This window comes from Gopherus evgoodei, chromosome 5, assembly GCF_007399415.2.
Source record: "Gopherus evgoodei ecotype Sinaloan lineage chromosome 5, rGopEvg1_v1.p, whole genome shotgun sequence".
Classification (NCBI taxonomy): domain Eukaryota; kingdom Metazoa; phylum Chordata; order Testudines; family Testudinidae; genus Gopherus; species Gopherus evgoodei.
Genome location: NC_044326.1, coordinates 6553750 through 6577559, shown reverse-complemented (window position 1 = coordinate 6577559; position 23810 = coordinate 6553750). Strand labels below are relative to the sequence as shown.

Genomic DNA, 23810 nt, shown 5'->3' with positions numbered 1-23810 from the left:
AGTGCAGCAAGAAGATGCTTGGGCGGCCAGCAGTAAGGGGTGGCACGTCCAGCTCTTCAGCAGCAATTCAGCAGTGGGTCCCTCAGTCCCTCTCGGAGGGAAAGACCTGCTGCTGAATTGCCGCCGAAGAGTGAGCGGCAGCAGTACAGCTGCCACCGAAGTGCCGTCAATTGCATTCTCCACCTCACCCCACCCCTGCCGCTTGGCGCGGCAAAAACTCTGGAGCCGGCCCTATCTATGAATCTAAGCCCACAAGGCTCACACAGTCAAGACCTGCACTGGGTCACATCTGCTATTATCCCCACATACCCAAGAATGTCTGCTGCTTGTTGTAGTTGACAATTCCAGCTCCCAGTCCAGGGGCGGCTCTAGGCATTTTGCCGCCCCAAGCACGGCAGGCAGGCTGCCTTTGGCGGCTTGCCTGCGGAGTGTCCGCTGGTCCCGCAGGAGGTCCTGCGAAGCTGCGGGACCAGCGGACCCTCTGCAGGCAAGCCGCCGAAGGCAGCCTGCCTGCTGCCCTCGCAGCAACCAGCAGAGCGCCCCCCGCAGCTTGCCACGCCACGCACGCGCTTGGCATGCTGGGGCCTGGAGGCGCCCCTGCCGCAGTCCTATGCATTTCACTCATATGTAGCGAGGCAGTGTGGTACAGTGGATAACACACTAGACTAGGAATCAAGAAATAAAGGCTTATTGACCTGCTATGTGACCTCTGGCAAATCAGCTTGAATATCTGTGCCTCTACTTTCCCGTTCTGCCTATTCAGATTGTAAGCATAACACCAACAGACCTGGTCGTCAGCAGGTGGGATTGAACCTGGGACTTCTGGAGCTAAATGCATGAGCCTCTGCTGCATAAGTTAAAAGCCACATGGCTGTTAGCTAAGGTTATAGCAGACTCATTAATCTCTAAATGGTCTTGGCAGGGTCGTCCTTAGGCATATGCAGCATACACGGTTGCGTAGGGCATCATGAAATTTGGGGCACCAAATTGCCCCGAATGTCATGGTGCCTTAGGCAGCTGCATGCTGCATATGTGGCAGCACCAGCCCCGGAGATTAGCCCTATCCTTCGGCCGGTTTCCCCTGCAAGAGGCAGGGCCGTCCCTAGGGAGATGTGGGGCCCCAGACAACTCTCTCTGCCCTGTCTGTTACCCTTCCCCCTTCTCCACCCCCGGCCTGCTCCCATTCCACGTCTTCCCCCAGTGACCCTGAACTCACTGGCAGCGGTGGGAAGCGGAGTAACTCGGCCCCAGCCCACTCTACTCCGCCAGCTCCCAGCTGCAGTGCTCTGCTTCCTGCCGCTACTGAGTGCAGGGAAAGGATCGCCATGGGAGGCGGAGAGACACGGCCCAGCCCACTCCACTTCCCTTGCCCCAGCCCCAGCCATGTCGCTCAGGTTGGGGAAAGGACCACCTCTGGCTCTCACCAGTGACGGGAAGCAGAGCGCTGCAGCTGGGAGTTGGCAGAGTAGAGTGGGCTGGGGCCAGGCTGCTCCGCTTCTCACTGCTACTGGTGAGTGGGGGGAAGGGGATCCCATCCCCGAGCCCCCTCCCCTGAGGAACATGGCTGGGCTGGGGCAAGGGAAGCGAAGCGGGCTGCTCATGGCCCCCCACTAATCCCAAAAGTGGCCCCCCACAGCTCCTGCCTCCCAGACCTTGGGGAGGAGGGGGAGGCCTGAGGCCCCACACAGCCCCCCCTCAGGGGGGCTGCGTAGGGCATCCAAATAGCTGGGGATGGCCATGAGTCTCGGTGCCAGTACATGTGTCAGAGCACCACAACCAGGAGGTGTGTGGATTACATACAGGAGCGGTGCCAGGGTTTTTGGTGCCCTAGGCTGGAGTCCTTCCTTGCTCCCAGTCGTTGGCAGCAATTCTGCGGTGGGGGGGTCCTTCCGCGCTCCCGGTCTTTGGGGCACTTCAGCAGCGGGTCCCGGAGCGAGTGAAGGTCCCGCCGCAGAATTGCCAGCAACGACCCAGAGCGTGGAAGGACCCCCCGCCGCAGAATTGCCGCCGAGGGCAGCAAAATGCCGCCCTTCCAAATCCTGATGCCCTAGGCGACCGCCTAGGTCGCCTAAATGGAAGTGCTGGCCCTGATTACATAAACTCTTCAAGGCAGGGGGTGTTTTTCACTATGTGTATACACAGCACCCAGGGCAATGAGGCACCTAATATCAGTTGGGCCTGTGGGCAATAGTCTGACGTTAATAAACAATGGTTCATCACAGTAGGCTGATTGTATATCCTGTTTGTTTGGTTTGCATGCTGCTTTCCAGGGTCTGGCTCTGTAACAGAGAATGGAAGCAAAGGAGTATATAAAGCTCAGTATTAGGTGAACTCCAACAGGAGCTACACTTTCATAAGCAGCAGTTGTTTTACATGTGGGACAAGGAGCACAGGACTGAGCACAGGACTGGGAACCAGGAATTCCTGGCATCTAATTCCACCTGTGTGGTACTCTAGAAGACCAGATATTCAGCTGGTGAAAATCGGTGTAGCTCCATAGAAACTAATGGAGCTATGGTGATTTATACCAGCTGAGGATCTCACCCTCTGTATTGCAGTTTCTCCACCCATAAAATGGGGATAGTCCTTTGCTACAAGTATTAAATATTGCAAAGCATCTATATTTGTAACTGTACTGGAGTTTAACAGTAATAAACTATTCATATTTTGATGGTTCAGAGATGTTTGTGTTTCCCTTTTTAGTTATTGTTCTGGGGCTTTATCAATGGCGGTATGGTGACCTATGTTTGTAAAACAGTGTACAGCTTTTTTTTTGTTGCTTTGTATATAATAGTCTTTCAGGAACTTCAGACTTTCCAGTGTGACTCAGCCAACTCCTATCACATACTATTTACAGGACTATACTTATCTTGGACTTTATGATATATTTCCTGTGTGCATTTTATTGGCACTGATCACACTGCATCTCAAGCTGTGTTTACTGAACTGGTTTCAAACATGGTTTTTAAATGGGTTGACCTGTCATTGTGGGCAGGGACAAAACTCACTAACTGAATCTGGAAACAAGGTTCACTACATTCTGTTTAAACACAGAATGGCCCCACTCACAATGGGGTGTCAATCATGCAAAGATTTAGGCATGGGCTTAAGTTTAAACATGCATGTAAATAGTCCCACTGAAGTCAACATTGTTACTGACATTCTAAATTTCAAGTAGATGTGTAATTCTTTACAGGACCCAGACCCAAGAGGCCAAACTGTGCTTAAACCAAGTTAGGGCTTGTCTACATCAGAAAGTTGCAGCGCTGGTGAGGGAGTTACAGCGCTGCAACTTTGAAGGTGTACACATCTGCAGGGCACCACCAGCGCTGCAACTCCCTGTTTGCAGCGCTGGCCGTACTCCCGTTTTGTCTCGGGTGTAGAGGATCCAGCGCTGGTGATCCAGCGCTGGTAATCCAATGTAGACAGTTACCAGCGCTTTTCTTGACCTCCGTGGAAGGAGGAAGCCTCTGGTAATCAAGCTGGTTTCCTTTCCCGGTTTGCTCTCTCGGTCCCGGAGCCACCCAGCAAACCGCAGGGAAGGAGACCTGCTTGCTCGGGGTTCCGGGACCGAGAGAGCAAACCGGGAACGCCGCGGTTTGCTCTCTCGGTCCTGGAGCCAGCCAGCAAACCGCAGGGAAGGAGACCTGCTTGCTCGGGGTTCCGGGACCGAGAGAGCAAACCGGGAAAGGAAACCAGCTTCGCCGCGGTTTGCTCTCTCGGTCCCGGAACCCCGAGCAAGCAGGTCTCCTTCCCTGCGGTTTGCTGGCTGGCTCCGGGACCGAGAGAGCAAACCGCGGCGTTCCCGGTTTGCTCTCTCGGTCCCGGAACCCCGAGCAAGCAGGTCTCCTTCCCTGCGGTTTGCTGGCTGGCTCCGGGACCGAGAGAGCAAACCGCGGCGTTCCCGGTTTGCTCTCTCGGTCCCGGAACCCCGAGCAAGCAGGTCTCCTTCCCTGCGGTTTGCTGGCTGGCTCCGGGACCGAGAGAGCAAACCGCGGCGAAGCTGGTTTCCTTTCCCGGTTTGCTCTCTCGTCCCGGAACCCCCCTTGAAGCCGCCCAACAGCGCTGCAGTGTGGCCACATCTAACACCACTTGCAGCGCTGGTTGCTGTAAGTGTGGCCACTCTGCAGCGCTGGCCCTATACAGCTGTACTAATACAGCTGTAACAACCAGCGCTGCAAAATTTTAGATGTAGACATGGCCTTAGCCTGAAAGGGTTTCAAATTGCGCTTTAAATTGGTTCTGCAGACACAGTTCCCAGCTCAGAGTTCATTGTTAACATGACTTAAAACAATATGATTTCATCCAGGTTTTAAAGTAGACAGATTACAATTCTCTCACTTCAACCTGTGATTTTAAATAAAAGAAGTGTAGAACTGGAGTGAGGGACTTACAGAAATGTAATTCCAAAGATCTATGAACCAATAATTCCAAACCCTAAAGGTCTTTCCAGTACCATGAATTATTATCATCTATTAAGAACTGATGTAAAAAACTACACACAAGGATCCATTTAAGGTGCACAAGTTTCACGGGGCCTACAAAACCCGAGAAAGAACCATGCTACATATTTAGGGCTTTCTAGGTTTGGGTGTTTTGGTTTTTTTTGCTATTAATTCATTGGGGGAGAGGAGGGTATTTTTAAATAATTTGGGGGTTTTATGTAGATGTCCAAAAATCAAAAATCAGCTGTTATATATACATTACTCATTCAAGTAGTCTAAACTGTAATGAGTATTCTCTTTGTAATGTTCTCTAGTGCACTTTAACGTAATACTGTTTCAAACAGTACTATGTTAAAGCTCATGAGGGAAGCTTTAGTGCACGCCAGCAGGGTCTACACGGACCAATTAATGTACTTTAGAAATTACATCCCCATAGTCTGCATTACTGCTCCACGTAGATAAGCCATTTGATGCAAGTAACTATTACCAGTGCTTAGTGGATAAACACTGATTTTATTTTATTTCATTTTTATGTTGGGGAGTTTTATCAGTGTTTTATGAGTTAAAATTGTTTTATCAGTTAAAACTGAAAGTCAGAAGCCCTATACATATTCTTGATTGTCATCGACTGGCACCTTATTTATTTACATATATAGAGATACAGAATGCTCCTGTAACAACATCAACCTCCAGTGTATATGCAAGGGGGAGAAAACAATCCAAGGAGTAGAACTACGAAAGGGTTAATACAAAAATGAATTTTAGTTGCATTGAAATTACACATATGTATTATGACCAAGGGAAAAGACAAAGATAACCTAAATACTGAACTGTTTCTTCTTCTGTCCTCACTACCTAAAGTAAGGACCTAGGCATTCTTTCCTGGGGGACAATGTCTTTTTGCCCCAAAGTTTCTCCAGATCCAGGGGCAGTCCCCAGTATTTACTCTTACTTCTGTTTTAGGTCACATGAGACAGCTTGTGAGGGCTGCTATTTATACTCCCACACGGCACAGCATGGAAAGGTGGAGGGAGTTTATTAGCTGAAGCAAAATGGGGTGAGCGCCATGCAACTACAGAATTTGTCTACAACACTTAGGAGTCCGTTGTGAGAACAGTTTAATATATCGGCTGGATTATTAGCAAGATGCGCAAAATAGGTCTTCCAAAGGGGTGACTACCGAATGAACTAGATTGTTGGTCTCAGTCTAGTTTGCAGTGGGCAGGTGTCCCTATTACAACGCCTGGCTCTAGCTAGCACTCTTGTTGGGAGCCTCAGCAGAGGCTGAATGCACAGGAATCATAAGCTACCTTCTCAATTGAGATTGTCCTCCAGAACAGGACTGAGGCCCATTGGTGGGGCAGTATGGACAGAGTAAATTCCCATTGCTACTGCTTTTTTGTTCGTGCCTAGAACAAGTAACTTCAGCCTCAGTTGAGGTTAAATAGGCCAACATCTTGCACCAGTATGAAGTTCCTTACCAGTTTTAAATAACAAGCAGACCCAATCTTGCACTCCTTATGAAGGTAAAGTAATGTGTGGGATTGGTTTCTTAGGGTACGTCTATACTACAGGTGGGAATATGCTTCCCAGCTTGAGCAGATAGACACGCACTGACTGTGGTCAAGCTAGTATGCTAAAATAGTAGTGTAGCTGGGATAACACCATTGTAATCCAGTGGTTAGCCCCAGCTGCTACTCATGCTATCCTGGCTCCACTGCTATTTTCAGGTTGCTGGCTTGAGCAGAGCTAGTATGGGTCTGTCTACCTGTGCTGGGAAGCAGGCACCCAGCTGCAGTGTAGACATACTCCAAGGACTGTGATTTGCAGCTCATGTAGACATACCCACGTGAACTGCATTCTAGCTAGTTCACCAGAAATAGCAGTGAGGACACAGTGCCAACTGAACAAACAAGTACATTTCCTGACGGGTCAGGTTGGCTTGTATAGTCCATGCTGAAGCCCATGCTGCCATGTCCTGGCTTCTATTTTTAGCAAGATAGCTAGAGTACAGCTAGCCTGGGTACATCTACACAAGCTGCAAATCACACCTGTGGGTGTAGTGTAGATGTGCTTTGAATGTTAAAATCACTGCTGACCTTGGCTATTCTTATAACTCCATCACTGAATAACAAAGCAGTTTGTGTCAGCCTTAAGAGACATGCTCCTCTGCAAAGGTCTCTAAAAACTCTCTTGCCAATATGTAACCTCTCTTTTAAATAATAATTCCTGAACAGTTGCCCTGATTCCTTTTGTTCTTTTGTTGAGTGTCCTGCATATTTGCAGCAGCACGCATCTTCATAGCAAATTTACTGAAGACTGTAAATGAAACATGCTTGTCCACATTGCACTGGAAACAAAACTGATTAGGGGGCTGGAGTACATGATTTATGAGGGGAGGCTGAGCGAACTGGGATTATTTAGTCTGCAGAAGAGAAGACTGATGGTGATTTGATAGCTGCTTTCAACTACCTGAAAGGGGGTTCCAAAGAGGATGGATCTAGACTTTTCTCAGTGGTACCAGATGACAGAACAAGGAGTAATGGTCTCAAGTTGCAGTGGGGGAGGTTTAGGTTGGATATTAGGAAAACCTTTTTCATGAGGAGGGTGGTGAAGCACTGGAATGGGTTATCTAGGGAGGTGTTGGAATCTCCTTCTGTCATAACTATGAAGGGAAGGGTAACAGCCCTCCTGTGTACAATACTATAAAATCCCTCTTGGCCAGAGACACCCAAACCTTTTACCTGTAAAGGGTTAAGAAGCTCAGGTAACCTGGCTGACACCTGACCCAAAGGACCAATAAGGGGAGAAGATACTTTCAAATCTTGGGAGGGAGAAGGCTTGTGTTTGTGTGCTCTTTGTTTTGGGGGTTGTTCACTCTTGGGATTAAGAGGGGCCAGATATCAGTCCATGCTCTCCAAATCTTCTGAACCATCTCTCATATTTCAAACTTGTAAATAACAGCCAGGCAAGGCATGTTAGGTTTATCTTTGCTTTCCCAACTTGTAAATGTTCTTTTTTGCTGAGAGGATTTTACCTCTGCTATAACTTTGAACCTAAGGCTAGAGGGGGTTCCTCTGGGCTCTCTGAATCTGATTACCCTGTAAAGTTATTTTCCATCCTGATTTTACAGAGATGATTTTTACTTTCTTTCTTTAATTAAAAGCCTTCTTTTTTAGAACTCGATTGATTTTTCCTTGTTTTAAGATCCAAGGGGATTGGATCAGTGTTCACCAGGGAAATTGATGGAGGAGTCTCTCAAGGCTACCCAGGGAAGGGTTATAGTACTTGGAAGGGAGATATTCTGTGGGGGGAGGTAGACAGAGTTTCCCAAATAACTCTTAAATGATTTGGGTGGTAGCAAAACCAGATCTAAGCTGGTAGTTAAGCTTAGAGGTTCTCATGCAGATCCCCACATCTATACTCTAAAGTTCAGAGTGAGAAAGGAACTTTGACACCTTCCTTAGAGGTTTTTAAGGTCAGGCTTGACCAAGCCCTGGCTAGGATGATTTAGTTGGGGATTGGTCCTGCTTTGAGCAGAGGGTTGGACTAGATACCTCCTGAAGTCCCTCCCAACCCTGATATTCTATGATTCTGTGATTCTAATGAATCTGAATGCCTTTCATTATCTTTCACTGAATCTTTTTCAGGGGGGAAAGATGGGAAAGAGGGTGCTTTTAAAGCAATTTAGGCTTTCTTCAGGGGTTACCTAACTTTTGATTGTTAGCTAATAGTCTGAAAATTACTTATTGCAGTTAGTACTTCACAGTCTGTTCTAGCCGAAGACAGCATGATGTATAAAGCACATGCTTGCCAAAAAACCCAACAGCTTAGAATTGGACAATTAGAATTTAAGGAAGTGTGGCTCACAGACAAAGCTTTTATTCTTGCAATACCGGAATTCAAGATTGTTATAAGTATTTCTTCTTCGCTTTGTGGTATTTCTCTGAGAATATTCATCAGTTGCAGCCCATTGAGTTGATTTTTTGTTCCTGAGTAGTGTAATCCATTTCCTTTTAACTCTTTGCAGAATAATAAGACTCTTAAAAACAGAGGCAAGTCTGTTTCAGAATGTGGAAGAGTTGGTGAGTAATGGTTATAGCACAGGACTGGAATTCTTTACTCCAGGGTTCCATTCACAGCTCTGTCACTGACTTGCTGTATGATCTCTGGGAAGGCATATAAATTTTTCAGTATTTGCTACTTTTATATACCTTTGCTTTTTAGGTGCCAACTCGTAAGAATTAGGGACTAACCTTCAGAGCACTCACAGCTCCCCATGGAAGCCAAATGAAGTTGCATGAGCCCACACCTCTGAAAATCTGGCCCCAGGTGGCTGAAGATGGACACTCAAAATTCAAGGCATTCAGAATTAGTGGACACTTGTGAAAATTTAGGCCTTGACTTTAGTATAGTCCGTGCAGAGCTCAAACTGACTGAATTCTGCCAGTGTCACTGCTGCTGAATTCCTGCAAATTTTGGTGCCCACAAAGGGTCAGGCTTGGTCAATACATAGATGGGAAACCTACAAAGAAAACACAGGTGCTGCAGGAAGTAGTGTTGGTGACTCAGCCACTGGTGTTCTTCCTTTTTGATCATAATTGATCCAATACCTCATTGTGGTGTTAGAAGCATTCTACTATTGAAGGCACTGTCTTCTGAATAAGATATAAAACTAAAGTCCTAACAACTTGTGATTGTTGGAGATCCTACTGAAATTCATGTAAGAATAGGTTTAACTACATTTCATTTTGGTAATTATATTCAGTCTACCTACAATTTCCACTGCCGTTCCGAAGAAGTATGATATTCTTCACTTATTGACCGAACTTGTATAGTGCTGATATGCACCAGTTGTTACCATCAACCCCCGAGATGACTGCATTTCAGGGTGAATCCAAAGTATTTTAAAATCCTGTTGAATAGAAGATGCTTTATTATTTTTCAGCTATTCATTATTATGATGATGTCTGTAAATTTCACTGACGTTTGATTAATTAAAGAAATTTCATAGTTATATGTGCATTTCTCATTAATTATATTTTCTAAGACTCTTTGACAATTATACTCACAACTAAAGAAAGGAGAGGTAAGGTCAAATGAGACTTCTTGCAATATCTTGGGTTATGCATAAGTTCACTGTAATGAGAGACTAGTGTGTTGTCAAATATACTTGCAATAAGGTTTCCATGTAGATAAATAGAAAGCAGAGGATTCTGATCTCACTCCTATTGGTTTTTGTCAGGGTATAATTCCCCACTCTGAACCTTAGCGTCTAAAAGATGGGGTACCAGCATGAATTCCTCTAAGCTCAATTACCAGCTTAGTACTTGTCGCGCTGCCACCAACCAGGAATTCCAGTGCCTGGTACACTCTGGTCCCCCCAAAACCTTGCCCGGGGATCCCCAAGACCCAGGCCCTCTGGATCTCAACACAAGGAAAGTAAACCCTTTCCCTCACCATTGCCTCTCCCAGGCTTCCCCTCCCTGGGTTACCCTGGAAGATCACTGTGATGCAAGCTCCTTGAATCTTAAAACAGAGAGGAAAATCCACCTTCCCCCCTCCTTCTCTCTCCTCTCCCAGACTCTCCCTGAGAAGGAAATTAATCCTAACACAGAGAGAAATTAACCTTTCTCTCCCCTTTCCCTTCTTTCTCCTCACCAATTCCCTGGTGAATCCAGACCCAGTCCCCTGGGATCTCACACTAGAATAAAAAAAAACAATCAGATTCTTAAACAAGAAAAGCTTTTAATTAAAGAAAGAAAAAACAGTAAAAATTGTGTTTGTAAATTTAAGATGGAATATGTTACAGAGTCTCTCAGCTGTAGACACTGGGAACACCCTCCCAGTTTAAGTATATAAGTACAAAGTAAAATCCTTTCAGCAAAATACAAATTTGAACTCCTTCCAGCCAAATACACATTTGCAAATAAAGAAAACAAACATAAGCCTAACTCGCCTTATCACCTAGTACTTACTATTTTGAATCTATAAGAACCTGTATCAGGGAGATTGGAGAGAAACCTGGTTGCACGTTTGATCACTCTCAGAACCCAGAGAGAACAACAACCAAACACTAGCAGCATACACAAAAACTTCCCTCCCTCAAGATTTGAAAGTATCCTGTCCCGATTGGTCCTCTGGTCAGGTGACAGCCAGGCTCACTGAACTTGTTAACCCTTTACAGGCAAAAGAGACATGAAGTAGTCCTGTTCTATTAACCCTTAACTATCTGTTTATGACAGTTTTACACAGATGCAATTCCACTGACTTGAGTGGATATGCACCTGATTTATACCAGTGTAAGAGAGAGTAGAATTAGTGTCAAGACGGTGTATTACATACTACAACAGAGACAAAACTAGAGCAACAGTGAGCTGTTTGCAAGAAATCTTGATGCTGAAAAAAATCCCAAAGCTCTTCGTCAAACTACTGAAACAAAACTTTGGAGGAAAATCACCTGTCTACCTGTCACTCTGAAGCCTAGAATATCTGTCACTCTCCGCCTTAGTACCACAACCCTACTCCTAGACCCAGTGCAGAGGAGAGGTCAGTATGGATGGAGAGGAAGCCTGCTCCCTCACTCACCCTGGGCAGCAGGGTCTCCTGTGCCTGGCAGGGCTGGGTCCTGTTCCCCACTCTGGGTTTTCCAGATCACAGTGTTGCTTAGGTTTGGCCTGTCCATCCCCAGCATGACACAGAGGCAGCTGGGCCAAACCTGAGCCATGCTGTGACTCCGCACACCTGGACGCAAGAGCAAGAGCAGGATGCCAGGTCCAGCCCCATGGGACACAGAAGTTGCCACTGTGTGGTGCATCACAGACATAAAGAAGTCACAATGGGAATATCATGCTATCTGTTACTTTTTCCCCACTCTGACAAACCTGCCGCCTTAATGGTTGACCAGTACTTGTCCTTCAAAGCTAACTGGGTATTTCAAGTAAATATTGTTTAGGGACTAGGAGAGGCCTTATACTGCAGAGTTCAGATTCAGGTCCAAAATCTGGTGATGGCTTTAGGGGGAGTGGGGTTGCTGTTTGGATCCTGGGTTTTTATTTAGCTCCGTCTCTAGTGGGGGCCTCAATCTTTATATTGGTGGAGAGGATGAGAATATTGCTATCATTGGACATGAGCCCTAGTTTTGGTGAGAAACTGGAATCCAGGATGACTAAGATGATAATATCCATGTCCCAGTGAGCTTCCACTTTTAAGATCTGATTCTCTCATTCTTACCCATAAAATACTTACTCAGATGAGTGTGAGCCCAATAGGACTACTCAAAGTGAGCAAGAGTATCAGAATTATCCCCCAAAGTAAGCCGTATAATATCCTTATTACTCACCCCAGTCAAGATACAGGTGACTCAGGTTGTAGTTTGGGCAACAGCATCTCCTTTCTTGCTACCTTCTGCATCCTGGAAGGGGTGAGACTTTGGCTGGTGGAGCAAGGAACTGCCTTAAACTGCCTTAAACAGTCCTACAGCCAAATGACAATACCTTTGCCACAAAGATAGCCAGAGACTATGTTGTTGTAAAAATAGACACTTGGGGTGAAATTATGGCCCCCTCGAAGTCAACAACAAAACTCCTGCTGACTTTAACAGGGCCAGTATTTCACCCACAGAGGCTGAGTCGCAGCTGAGCTGAATATCAGGGAGAGAAGCAAACAGTGGAAATGCTTTGGGAAGCTGACTCCCAGTCTGTCTAATTTGTGCTCTGTGTATATATATCTTCCTACTGTATTTTCCACTGTATGCATCCAATTAAGTGGGGTTTAGCCCATGAAAGCTTATGCTCAAATAAATGTGTTAGTCTCTAAGGTGTCACAAGTACTCCTCATTCTTTTTGCTGATATAGACTAACACAGCTGCCACTCTGAAACCTGTCTAACTTGTGTGTCAGTCACCATGGTGTCTGGGTGTCAAGATCACAAGAAATTGTAACTACTGCATGCTCACCACTGTATTAATGAATCTTTCCCTCCTTTGAGAGAGGAATGGTTTTGCAATGACCCTTTTCTTGTTGTGTCCTCTTATCTCCATTACCTCTCCCATGGAAACAAAACAAATATACTCCCTTCTGAAGTTATTAGACATTGGGACCAGCTACCGCTGACCGGTGTGTCACCTAACTTCAGTAGCTTTTCATTCCTTGTCAGCAACCCATTCAGGGCAGCTTTTCTCCTCGGTTGCAAGGAGCCATCTCCTGACTCTCACCCTCAACTGCCATGGAACCTTGTGCTCCCAGAATTCCAGCCCTTCTGTTAAAGGGGCCTCCAACAGTCACACCCAACTGCCATGGCACCTTCTGCTCTGAGCATTGTGCCCCTTCTAGTAACGGTCACACCCAACTGCCACAGAATATTCTGATTCCAACATTCTGTCCTGTTCTTCCTGATAAAGACATATTACTCAGAAACATCCTTCTGCTGTTTGAATAACAGGAGACAGACAGCACCCCATATCTGTCCTGCTGTATGTGCAGAAGTTTCTTCTGCTCCTGCAACCTCAGCATAGCTGTAGGAATACATTCATGGCAACAGCCAGATGCCATATTTGTGGCAAAGGTATTGTCATTTGGCTGTAGGACTGTTTAAGGCAGTCAAAAGTTTTATTTTAAGTTGATGGTATTTTATTATATTACTGTGTTGTAATTGATTTTATTCTCTTGGACAACATCCATGTGTTTTGGCGGAAATAAAAGTATTATCATCTATGACAATTATAGGCAAGCCCAGACCTGGTGAGTCAGAGCAGAGTCTGAAGGAAGGATCTCTTTAGCAGATGCTAGAACTAGTAAGATCTCTGTGACACATGAAGAGCAGAGCTGCCTCAGAGAAGTTTCTGCTGGTAGGATCCCTATGGCATGAGCAGATAGGAGCAAGGTAGAGTAGCAGCATCTGCATAGAACACGCAGGGCAGAGGCTGAGTAGGAGCAAAATACACTGCTAGTATCTCTAAGCTGGGGGTGCTTCGTTAAGTCTCTGACCCAGTGCACCTTGGCAGCAGTCTGCAGCTACAGGAAAGTGAGTATAGGGCACCCCAGAAAGAGCCCTCCATTCCTCCACCTTTACAGTATGGAAAGGAGGGTTTAACTGCAATAGCTATCTTAAGTCTCTAACAATTTACTTTATTATCTTTCTTTGGGTGCCAGGACATCTTAGCACAGAACTTTTAAACTAAGGCCTTGTCTACACTACAGGGAAAATTCGATCTAAGCTACGCAATTTGTTATGTGAATAGTGTAACTCAAATCAACCACTGATGCATCGATCACTGCTTGTCGATCCCCCGGTAAGTGTAGACAAGCCTTAAGTCGCAAATTTTCATTCTGATGACAGGCTCTGCCACTTTCTCAGGCATGGAAAGTAAAGGATTTAATAACCATGACTGTGTTGGGTAAGTGCTTTGACTGACTAGATTTTCCATTTATATATATCTTTAGATTTACTTTCTGGTGTTTCTAATCAATACCTTTCATTCTCTTCAGTAATCCATTCAGAAACCACATTGAAACGATCAGGAACCTGGTTCAGCTCAAACAAGGAAGTGCCTTTTTTTTTTTTTTTTTTTTTTTACTTCTAAATACAAATTATCTGTCTGGATTAAATATAGTAATTGATTGACTATTTTATTTTAGATTTTTTACCTGACCAGTCAGCCAAAGTTCAGGCCCTGTGCAGTGTTTCCATTAGGAGAAATTGATGACGGAATCAGGTCTCTTTGATACAATCTTGTTTATTCACAAAGAATGCGCGAAATCCTGTTTCCCTTAACACAGCAGGAATCAAACAACAGAAATAGTGTCTTTGCTTCCATCCTGAGCATCTTTCAGCCAGCACTCAGCCCAAAAGCTCTCTCTCTAGGCTTTTTTCAGGGCCATACTCTCAGTTTTTGTTCAGGTTTATGCTCCTTCTCTTTGTGTTTCTATAGCGTTTTTCTTTCTTCTCTCTGTCTCTTTCTCATACACCTCTACTCAAAACCACACACAGCAAAACCTCTCTGCCCACATGTACCTTTGTTCTGGGTGGTGACATACTTGTGTTTTACGTGGTGGCTGTTATTGTTTCAGATTTCTGGGTCCATAAAGAAACTCATTGGTTTCTTACAGCTATTTTAAATGAAGGATGACAGTTACACTCATCAGCTTCAATGAAATTTTTACCCAACCCTCAAAAACATAATTCTTTGCACTGCTGCACCTTATTTCAACCTCTCCCTTTTACAGTGCTTCCAAAACTTTCACTTCTGATTTCCCACTTAATAAAATAATTTAATCTTCAGCCTTACCATGCACCTCTTTCCAAATATAAAACAATGGATTAAATTTACCCTTAGTGTAACTTCACTGCTATTAAACAGATAAATGGAGAGCCACCAAGGATGAATTTGACCCAGTAACTTCAGTGAAATTTAGTCTCTTGTCACTTTAAGTACTTCACATACTTCTCTAAACCCATAATCGAGGTTTTACTTATTTCTAACAAAACCTTTAATTTGAGCTTTGTTTCATCTTCTTCCCATTGTAAATAAAAACCTCATCTTGACTAGTCTGTTTAGAAAGGCATTTGTCACCTCACTTAGATAACTCAGGTCAATCACAGCTATAATGATGATATTATTCTACTTGCTCTTTCTCACTCTTTTGCGCTCCTGGACCAGCCCCTAAACAATGGTGAAGATTCTCAACTGCAACTGCTTCTTTATTCAAGCAAGCCCACAGCATACCCCTTTCCTGAGTAATATCCGTTTTAACTACTCCGAAATGGAGCTATGGGAATTCAATTTCCCTTCCCACTTACAGATTTTCTGGAATACATTGAGCATTGTGATACTGCAAACTTTTTGTCTACACAGTAGTAACTGAGGTATGAAATTTGAGAGTTTCAATGTAAAACTAACATACTGCTATGTCTTTAGTCATTAGTGGTGAACACTAGCAGTGCAAATACCCACATTCTTCTCTTCCCTTATACTTCTTGTTCCACCTGTTCACTGTTTATTCACCTGTTGTTTATTCTTTAAATCCTAGATTGTTAACTCAGTGGGGCTTGGGATGTCTGTTATTTTGTATAGTGCTTTGTGCAATGAAGACTTTAAATAATAAATTGATAAATTGGAGAAGGTTCAGAGAAGAGCCACAAGAATGATTAAAGGATTAGAAAACTTGCCTTATAGTGACAGATTTAAGGACCTCTATCTATTTAGCTTAATAAACAGAAGGCTAAGGGGTGACTTGATTATAGTGAATAAGCATCTACATGAGGATCAAATATTTAATAATGGGCTCTTCACTCTAGCAGAGAAAAATGCAACATGAGCCAATGGCTGGAAGTCAAAGCTAGGCAAATTCAAATAGGAAATAAATAGCAATTTTTTACCAGCAAAGGTAATTAACCATTGCAACAATTTACCAAGGGTCATGGTGGATTTCTCCTTCACTGTTAATTTTTAAATCAAATTAGCTATTTTTCTAAAAGAGCTGCACTAGCAATTATTTTTGGGATGATCACAGTGGTCTTAGACTCTATGAATATTGCAACAGAAATAAATATTTTTCTCCTATTGCAGGCTCCACCTCATCTCATCAATGAATCCGGGCTTCCTTGTGTGGACACTTGTTTCTTCCATCTTGCACTTTGTGATGGGCTTTGTGAGAGAGTCCTTAGGATTTCTTCAGCTACTCGGAAGAAAGAAGAATTGTATGAGTGGGATAAAGTGCTCTCCTGCAAACATTCCCCCAGGACCGGGCTAGCAGTATGAAATAGCCGCCAAATCCTGGCTCGTTTTTGCTCCCAGTGCCTGCTGGTTCCGGGCTTGGGAGCGTGGTGGGGGCTGGGTGAAGACTCCCCAGTCTCAGGAGCGGTGCCAGGGTTTCTGGCGCCCTAGGCGGGGATCCTTCCGCGCCCCTGGTCGTTGGCAGCAATTCTGTCTTCGGGGCACTTCGGCGGCGGGTCCCGGAGTGAGTGAAGGACCCGCCGCAGAATTGCCGCTGACAACCCAGAGCGCAGAAGGATCCCCTGCCGCCGAGGGCAGCAAAATGCCGCTCTCCTATATCCCGGCGCCCTAGGCATCCGCCTAGGTCGCCTAAATGGAAGTGCCGGCCCTGCCCAGCCTAGCATCTCCTTGGCAAGGCTCTGGTCACCCAGGGCACCTGTGCTCCTGCATTAATCCGACCTCTGCCTCGTTATGTCCCCTTGCTGCGAGCCGGTGAGAGAGTGGCCAGACAGCAAGTGTGAAACACCGGGACAGAGCGTGGGGGGTAACAGGAGGCTGTATGAGATCAAACCGGGACAGCTGCTCACCCTAGCCGGTGAACGGTAGGGGGAAAGGAAGCGGCGCCTCCGCGGGCCCCATCGCTGGATGCCGGGTTCCCCTACTCTATGGCACTGCAGCAGAAGACGGGCCCCACCCCGCGCCGCGCTGGCCGCCGCTGCCCGCTCTCGGTGGCAGCCCCCGTCCGCTCGGGAGAGCGACATGTCAGTGGACGGCGCGCGGGTGATGACGTCATCGGCCGCGGCCCGACGGGCGCCTCAGTCCTGCCGCTGAGAATCGGGAGAGCGAGCGCGAGCGGCGCTGCCGAGCAGCCGCCTTCCTCATCGGCCACCGTATCGGAAGCTCGCAGCTCCCTCCCCGGCCACCGTCCGGTCCCTCAGCCCACCCGGGAGGCTTAGGGCGACAAGGAGTCCGGAGCTCTCACCTCTCCCAAGTCGGCGGCGGCAGATGGAGCGGAGCAGCCGGAGGCAGCCGGCGGCAGGGAGACTGGGCTCGCAGGGCGGCCGGCCGCAGCGCTTCGGGGGGCGGCCCCCGGCTCAGCTTCTCCTGGTGCTGCTGATGCTGCTGGTGCCGGGGCCCGAGGCGGCGGCGGTCGAGGGGAAGGAGTGCGATAAGCCGTGCGCCAATGGCGGGCGCTGCCAGCCGGGCAGCGGGCAGTGCGAGTGCCAGGCCGGCTGGGTGGGGGACCAGTGCCAGCACTGCGGGGGCCGCTTCAGGTGAGTCAGAGCCGGCCGCCAGCGGGGAGCGCTGGGCGGGTGGGTGCCCTAATGTGGGCGAAGGGGCCTGGCCTCTTTAGCCCCGGGGATCGTTGCGGTGACTCCCAGAAGGGGCTTGGTTCCCCCCTCCCCCCGTCCGGGGAGGCAGCCCCAGGGGGAGAAGTGCAGCAGGGGGATGTGTGCGAGGGACGCAGGTTTCTGGGTAGCTCCCCATCAAAGCGTAAGGGGTTAGTGCAGGGGTGGGCAAACTGCGGGCTACAGCCGGCACTTCAGGTGTTTTACTCCTGGCCTCAAACTCCCGCTGGCTAGTGGGCTCGGAGACTTGCCCTGCTCCAGCCGGAAAGTGGGGTTGGGGACTTGCCCCACTCCGTGCGGATCCCAGAAACAGCTACATGTCCCCCCTCCTGCTCCTATGCATAGGGGCATCTAGGAGGCTCCACATACTGCCCCTGCCTCAAGTGCCATCCCCGCATCTCCAATTGGTTGGGAACCATGGCCAATGGGAGCTGCAGGGATGGCGCCTGCAGATAGGGCAGCACGCAGAGGTTCCTGGCTGCGAGGGAGGACATAGGAACTGGAGGGAGGACATGCTGCTGCTGCTGGGAGCTGCTTGAGGTAAGCACCCCCCCAAAACCTGCACCCTGACCTCCTCCTGTGCGCCAACCCCCTGCACCACCCCTGATCCCTCTCCCACCCTCCAAACCCTTCAGTCCCAGCGTGGAGCATCCTCCTGCATCCCTAACCCCTCATCCTCAGCCCCACCCCTGAGCCCACAGCCCCAGCCTGAGCCCTCATCCCATTCTGCACCTCAGCCCCCAATTTTGTGAGCATTCATGGCCCGTTGTACAATTTCTATACCCAGATGTGACCCTCAGCCAAAAAGTTCGCCCACGCTGGGTTAGTGGGATGGATGTGGGTATGAGGGCTCTGGCTTCACTGGGTAGGTCCAGTCTTAGCAACGAAGGGATTATCGGTCATGATTGTGTCAAGGGCTAAGCTCCTGTGGGTATGGTGAGTTCGGAGGAGATGAGGGGACTGTGGAGTATGTTTTGTGGGTTTTGGCTCTTCTAGGCAGTGGCATCTCTGATGAGGAAGCAAAATCATGTTTGAATGAGGTGTCCAGTTTCTTTGTTAAAGCCAGTTTTTGAGGTGAGAAAGCAAATGCTAGGTACTTGGTCCTTTTGTTTAAGGATGTTTCTTCCTCTGTCTGAAAGCTATCTCGGGGGTTGAGGGCAACTGGATATGTGTGAAGGAAATTCAGCTAATGTAGATGAACTACATTGAGTGTTCTGTAAAAAAAAAAAAAAAAAAACCTGTGTGGCTGGATCCTTGTTCCCCTTGATGTGCCAGCTGTGAAGTATTTGTGAGGAACATAACCCTGGGCCATGCCAGCTCTTGAAATCAATAGCTTGGTTCTTAAACTTCTTGCTAAGTCAGTTGCATGAACTGAATGTTGTCTGCACCCTCTGGTTGACAGAGTCCAGTTGGATCCTGAAATCATCATTCGATATTTTGGTCACTTTGTGTGCAACTCGTTCTAGGATATCACTCAGGTTTCCTTTTTACGGAGACCATTCTTGAATGGAGGCAGACTTCCCTGTGTATTTGAATTTCATGACTAACACACATGAGTAACTCTGTTCCTATCTCGATGTTAACAATTAATGTGTATCTGGCTATGATTCCTTTATGCTTGTGTTGCAACATCTAGTTTGATGTCTAGTACAAATTTTGGTTCATTGACCTACTAAACTTCTTCTCTCACAGACGTTAATGATACGTAAAGGTTAGTTACATATTATTTAATGGAAGAATGAATGCTTTAGCTTTCAATTGTTGGCTTCTGATCTGCTTTTTCTTTTCAGTGTAGGTTCTACATCACTATAGCATCTGAGCACCTTTCTGTAATACATTAAATGATGTGGCTAACAACTCTTGTGCAGGTTATATTCTCCCTCTCTTTCTGAGTGTCTTTCCTCAGATTTTGTGTGTAGTGTAGTGTTTTTTGTTTTAGTAGGGTGTTTTCTTTTTAAATGTACACATCTGCTCACATTTTAGAGAAGGCAAGATCAGAAAAGTGTGCAAGGAAGGTGGTGATGATTCTTAGTTCCTGTGGGAGTTCATTCCATAGGCCACGTCCAGACTAGGGTATTAAAATCGATTTTAAATATGCAACTTCAGCTACGGGAATAACGTAGCTGAAGTCGAATTTCTAAAATCGAGGCACTCACCCGTCTGGACGGCGCGGCATCGATGTCCGCGGCTCTCCGTGTCGATTCCGGAACTCCGTTCGGGTTGATGGAGTTCCGGAATCGATGTAAGCGCGCTCGGGGATCGATATATTGCGTCCAGACTAGACGCGATATATCGATCCCCGAGCTATCGATTTTAACCCGCCGATGCCGCGGGTTAGTCTGGACGTGGACATAGTCTCTTACTAGCTTCCAAGGAGGTTCTGTTTCTTGCACAATTGAGCTTTTACCCTTGTAGAAAATTACACTCTGTCTGAGGAGCAGAATGGTCAGCTGTGGTTCTCAGTGAAGAGATGATCAGAGATATGCTTGGCCTAGGTCATTGACCAAGTTGAGGACAAGAACTGAGACCTTGAATATTGAGGTTAACTTCTGTGGTAAGCCAGTCTATAGAGCAGAGAACAGACTTCATGTGTTTGAGATAGCCTTTGTTGCTGAGAAGACATTCTGTACTGTATAGAGTTAACTGGACATGGAACCATCAGCCCTAAGGAATGTTACCTTTGTCACCTCCTGTCTGCACTATAACAATGTAGCTGCAGTCACGTCATAGTCTTTTAGGATGGGATAGTCTCACCTACCCAACCAGAGACAGTAGCATCTGTGATTAATAATTTTATCATGTGAGCGCTTAGCTTCAGCAAGGAATCCAGGAGCATTCCTAAATTATGAAGTGAATTGACCAATTGTTGATGCATACCCACCAAAAAGAGGTTGTGCCATGGTTGTGAACTCTTCAAGATGCTTTCTTCTGCCCATAAGCATAACCTCTGTCTTGCTTGGGTTTAGCTTCAGCCAGCTGTTCTTCATCCTTGGTGGCGCTGGTCTGGTTGTACATGGTGAAGGATAGTTAGGGTGGTATAGGCTAGATGAACACCATTCTATACAGTACTTCTCATACAAAAAGTTCCCAAAATGTTGGATTTACAAATTCTGGGTTTGACTTTCAAAATATTTGTCACCATCGTGGCATATCCAAAAGGAATGTAATCTCCTTGCAAATGAATCACCATCTGGCTCAGTCCATAGCTAATTCCTTCAGAAGGTCTGGCTTGATATTCAGTTTATGTCCATTATTGGCAATCTGATTGCGCCACTGAAGCTTTTAGCAACCACCTGATTTGTGGCCATGTAGCAGCATTCCTTGTTAAACACGTTTCATAATTAATTGGTCTTCAGTCCTAATACATCTACACTAAGAAAACCACTGAATCTGAACTCAGAGGCAGTTGCTGGTTTTGGCTACAGATATCTTCATTATTGATTTTGTCTTTTCAAAACATTAGTTAAATGAAAAGAAGATACTTGTGCATGCAGATGGACAACTAGATGTATGATTGTAGTTGTATACATAAAAAGCCAAATGCTTTTGCATGTGCAATTGCATACCCAAGTCTTTTAAAAATTGCACACTGCATGTATAGGGGACACTCCATCTACCACTGAAATAACAGCTACTTCTGAGGTCAGGTAGAAACTGTTCAATAGTGCTTAGCCCCACAAAATCATGCTTTAAGAAATAGCACAGTTTAACAAGAATACTATAATTTTTTAAATTTGCTTAATAGAAGTAGTTATAGATTACATACTCTATAATCATCAACAGTAATGTACTTACATGACCAAAGAATACAATGGTAAAATAGAATTTTCTGGTTGAAAAATGTGGGTAAATCACTAGCTGAGTGAGCCATTAGCTAGCAAAGTACTATCACAATTTTCACTCTTAAAAATAAAATGAAGCTTCTGGAAAAACATAAACAAGCCAAATATATTCAGTCGCCAAAATGCTGAGTGATTGTTAGAACTATTGTCAAAACAAAATAAAAACCCTCAAGCAACAGTTAAAGATACATTGGCAACTTGAAATCTAGTAAATTTTTTTTGAAGAGTTAAAAAGTAATTTGAAGTACTGCAGCTGCCCTGGTTGCATACCATTTTGTTTGTTTTTATTATCATATATATTTAAAAAATAAAGAAAATCTTCCTGGACTTAATAACATCAGCCACACCATCAGGGGCACGTTTACCTGCACATCTACTAATGTGATATATGCCATCATGTGCCAGTAATGCCACTCTGCCATGTACATTGGCCAAACTGGACAGTCTTTATGCAAAAGAATAAATGGACACAAATCTGACATCAGGAATCATAACACCCAAAAACCAGTAGGAGAACACTTCAATCTCTCTGACCGCTCAGTAACAGACCTGAAGGTGGCAATTTTGCAGCAGAAAGACTTCGAGAACAGACTCCAAGAAACTGCTGAGCTTGAATTGATTTGCAAATTAGATACCATTAACTTAGGCTTGAATAGAGACTCGGAATGGCTGAGTCATTACACAACTTGAATCTATTTCTTTCTGATAACAATCCTTACACCTCTTGTCAGCTGTCTGTAATTGACCATCTTGATTCTCACTACAAAAGTTTTTGTTTTGTTTTTTTCCTACTGATAACAGGTCATCTTAATTAATTAGGCTCTTAGGCATCTTCTGTGTGTGTGTGTGTGTGTGTGTGTGTACACTCTTCTTATATGTTCCATTCTATGCATCTGATGAAGTGGGCTGTAGCCCATGAAAGCTTATGCTCAAATAAATTTGTTAGTCTCTAAGGTACCACAAGTACTCCTGTTCTTTTTACAGACACAGACTAACACGGCTGCTATTCTGAAACCTTCCTTGTTCTATGGAAGACCCATACAAACAGTGGACAGTAACAATACAAGGGGAACAACTAGGTATACATTAAATTAAAAATTAAACATTTTTGCTCCAATCTCTTTCAGTTATAGTCAACTTAGGCTATACTTTTAACTTTAGAATGTACCATTTTTTCAGCAGAATTGTAGTTTTTAAATTGACTGTGTCCCTTTTAAGGCAGAAAATCTTAGCTGACACTTTTACCCTTAATTAAAATTGTTTCATCTTCACCAGTGTTCTCTGAATGGACAAGGGCAATGTTGGAATTATTATTATTTATGCAGGATATTACCAAGATACTAATTTAACTTTAAATTCCTTTAATAAATCCAGACATCAAATAGTATTTATACAATTCTTCTAAACATGCCAAAATAATGAGCAATTTACTAGATGCATACAGTAACAAAACATATGTAAGTAGTTGATCAAGATACTTACAAATGGGCTAAAGCCAGGAGTGATCCAACTTGGTCAGGTATGTATTAGCAATGAAGCTCAGGAGTTTATTTTTTATTGCATTTAACAAACAAGCGTGTTGGCATTACCAATTATCAGACCTTAGCTAAGCCAGATGAAGGAGTTCGATTATAGCCAATTATTTACTGCTCATAGTACCCAATTAACCATGTTTTATTTCTGTTACTTTAGCCAAGCCTTAAATAGGATAACAGTGGTGTTTTGAAGAGTCACTACAAATTTAACAAAACTTTTTTTTTCTCATTATTTCTTTGCTTTTGGTTCAGTTCTTTGGGTCTCTTGTTCATGCTAATATTCCAACTCAATTAAAAACCATTGTTCACGCAGTCTAAGGTGGGCCCATGTTCTACAGCAGTGGTGGGCAATCTGTGGCCCATCAGGGTAATCTGATTGCGGGCCACGAGACATTTTGCTGATGTTGACCATCCGCAGGCATGGCCCTCCGCAGCTCCCAGTGGCTGTGGTTTGCTGTTCCTGGCTAATGAGAGCTGCAGGAAGCAGCAGGCCGCAGGGATGTGCTGGCTGCCGCAGCTCCCAGTGACGGTCAACATCAGCAAAATGTCTCGCGGCCCTCAATCGGATTACCCTGATGGGCGACAGGTTGCCCACGACTGCTGTACAGGCAGTCTCTGAGATTTTGTATAGGTCACATTTAGCAGGAAAGATTGACAAATGAAAGTATGGAGTTTTTCCTTGGTTGTTCCTATGCTAATGAAAACTTCCTCACTTTCATCTGCCTTGCACAAAATGACTAGCACAAATATGTTGCTTGCCGCTATGTTTTTTCATAATTGTCTTAAAACTCTGTTTTTCCCCTCAGTTCAACTTTCTAGCTTATGGCAAATGAGCAATGGCTGAAGTCAGAGAAGGTTAAGTGGAAGACATAAGTGTACCTCTTGTGGTGAGATAATGTAACTCAGTCTGGGTCTTTCTGCTT

General features: G+C 45.4%; 1 protein-coding gene across 4 annotated transcripts in view; it reads left to right on the top strand.

Annotated features, from left to right (window-relative positions):
• The first annotated feature begins 16975 nt into the window (after window positions 1-16975).
• The window catches only part of ATRN (attractin), a 381873-nt gene continuing 375038 nt past the window's right edge, over window positions 16976-23810 (top strand). For 2 of the 4 annotated variants that reach the window (XM_030564553.1, XM_030564552.1), the window contains exon 1: window positions 16976-17435. In XM_030564553.1, the coding sequence (XP_030420413.1) occupies window positions 17167-17435 (269 nt within the window). In that variant the 5' untranslated portion in view covers window positions 16976-17166. The remainder of the gene's footprint in view (window positions 17436-23810) is intronic. The other 2 variants (XM_030564554.1, XM_030564551.1) reach the window with 2 other exon arrangements.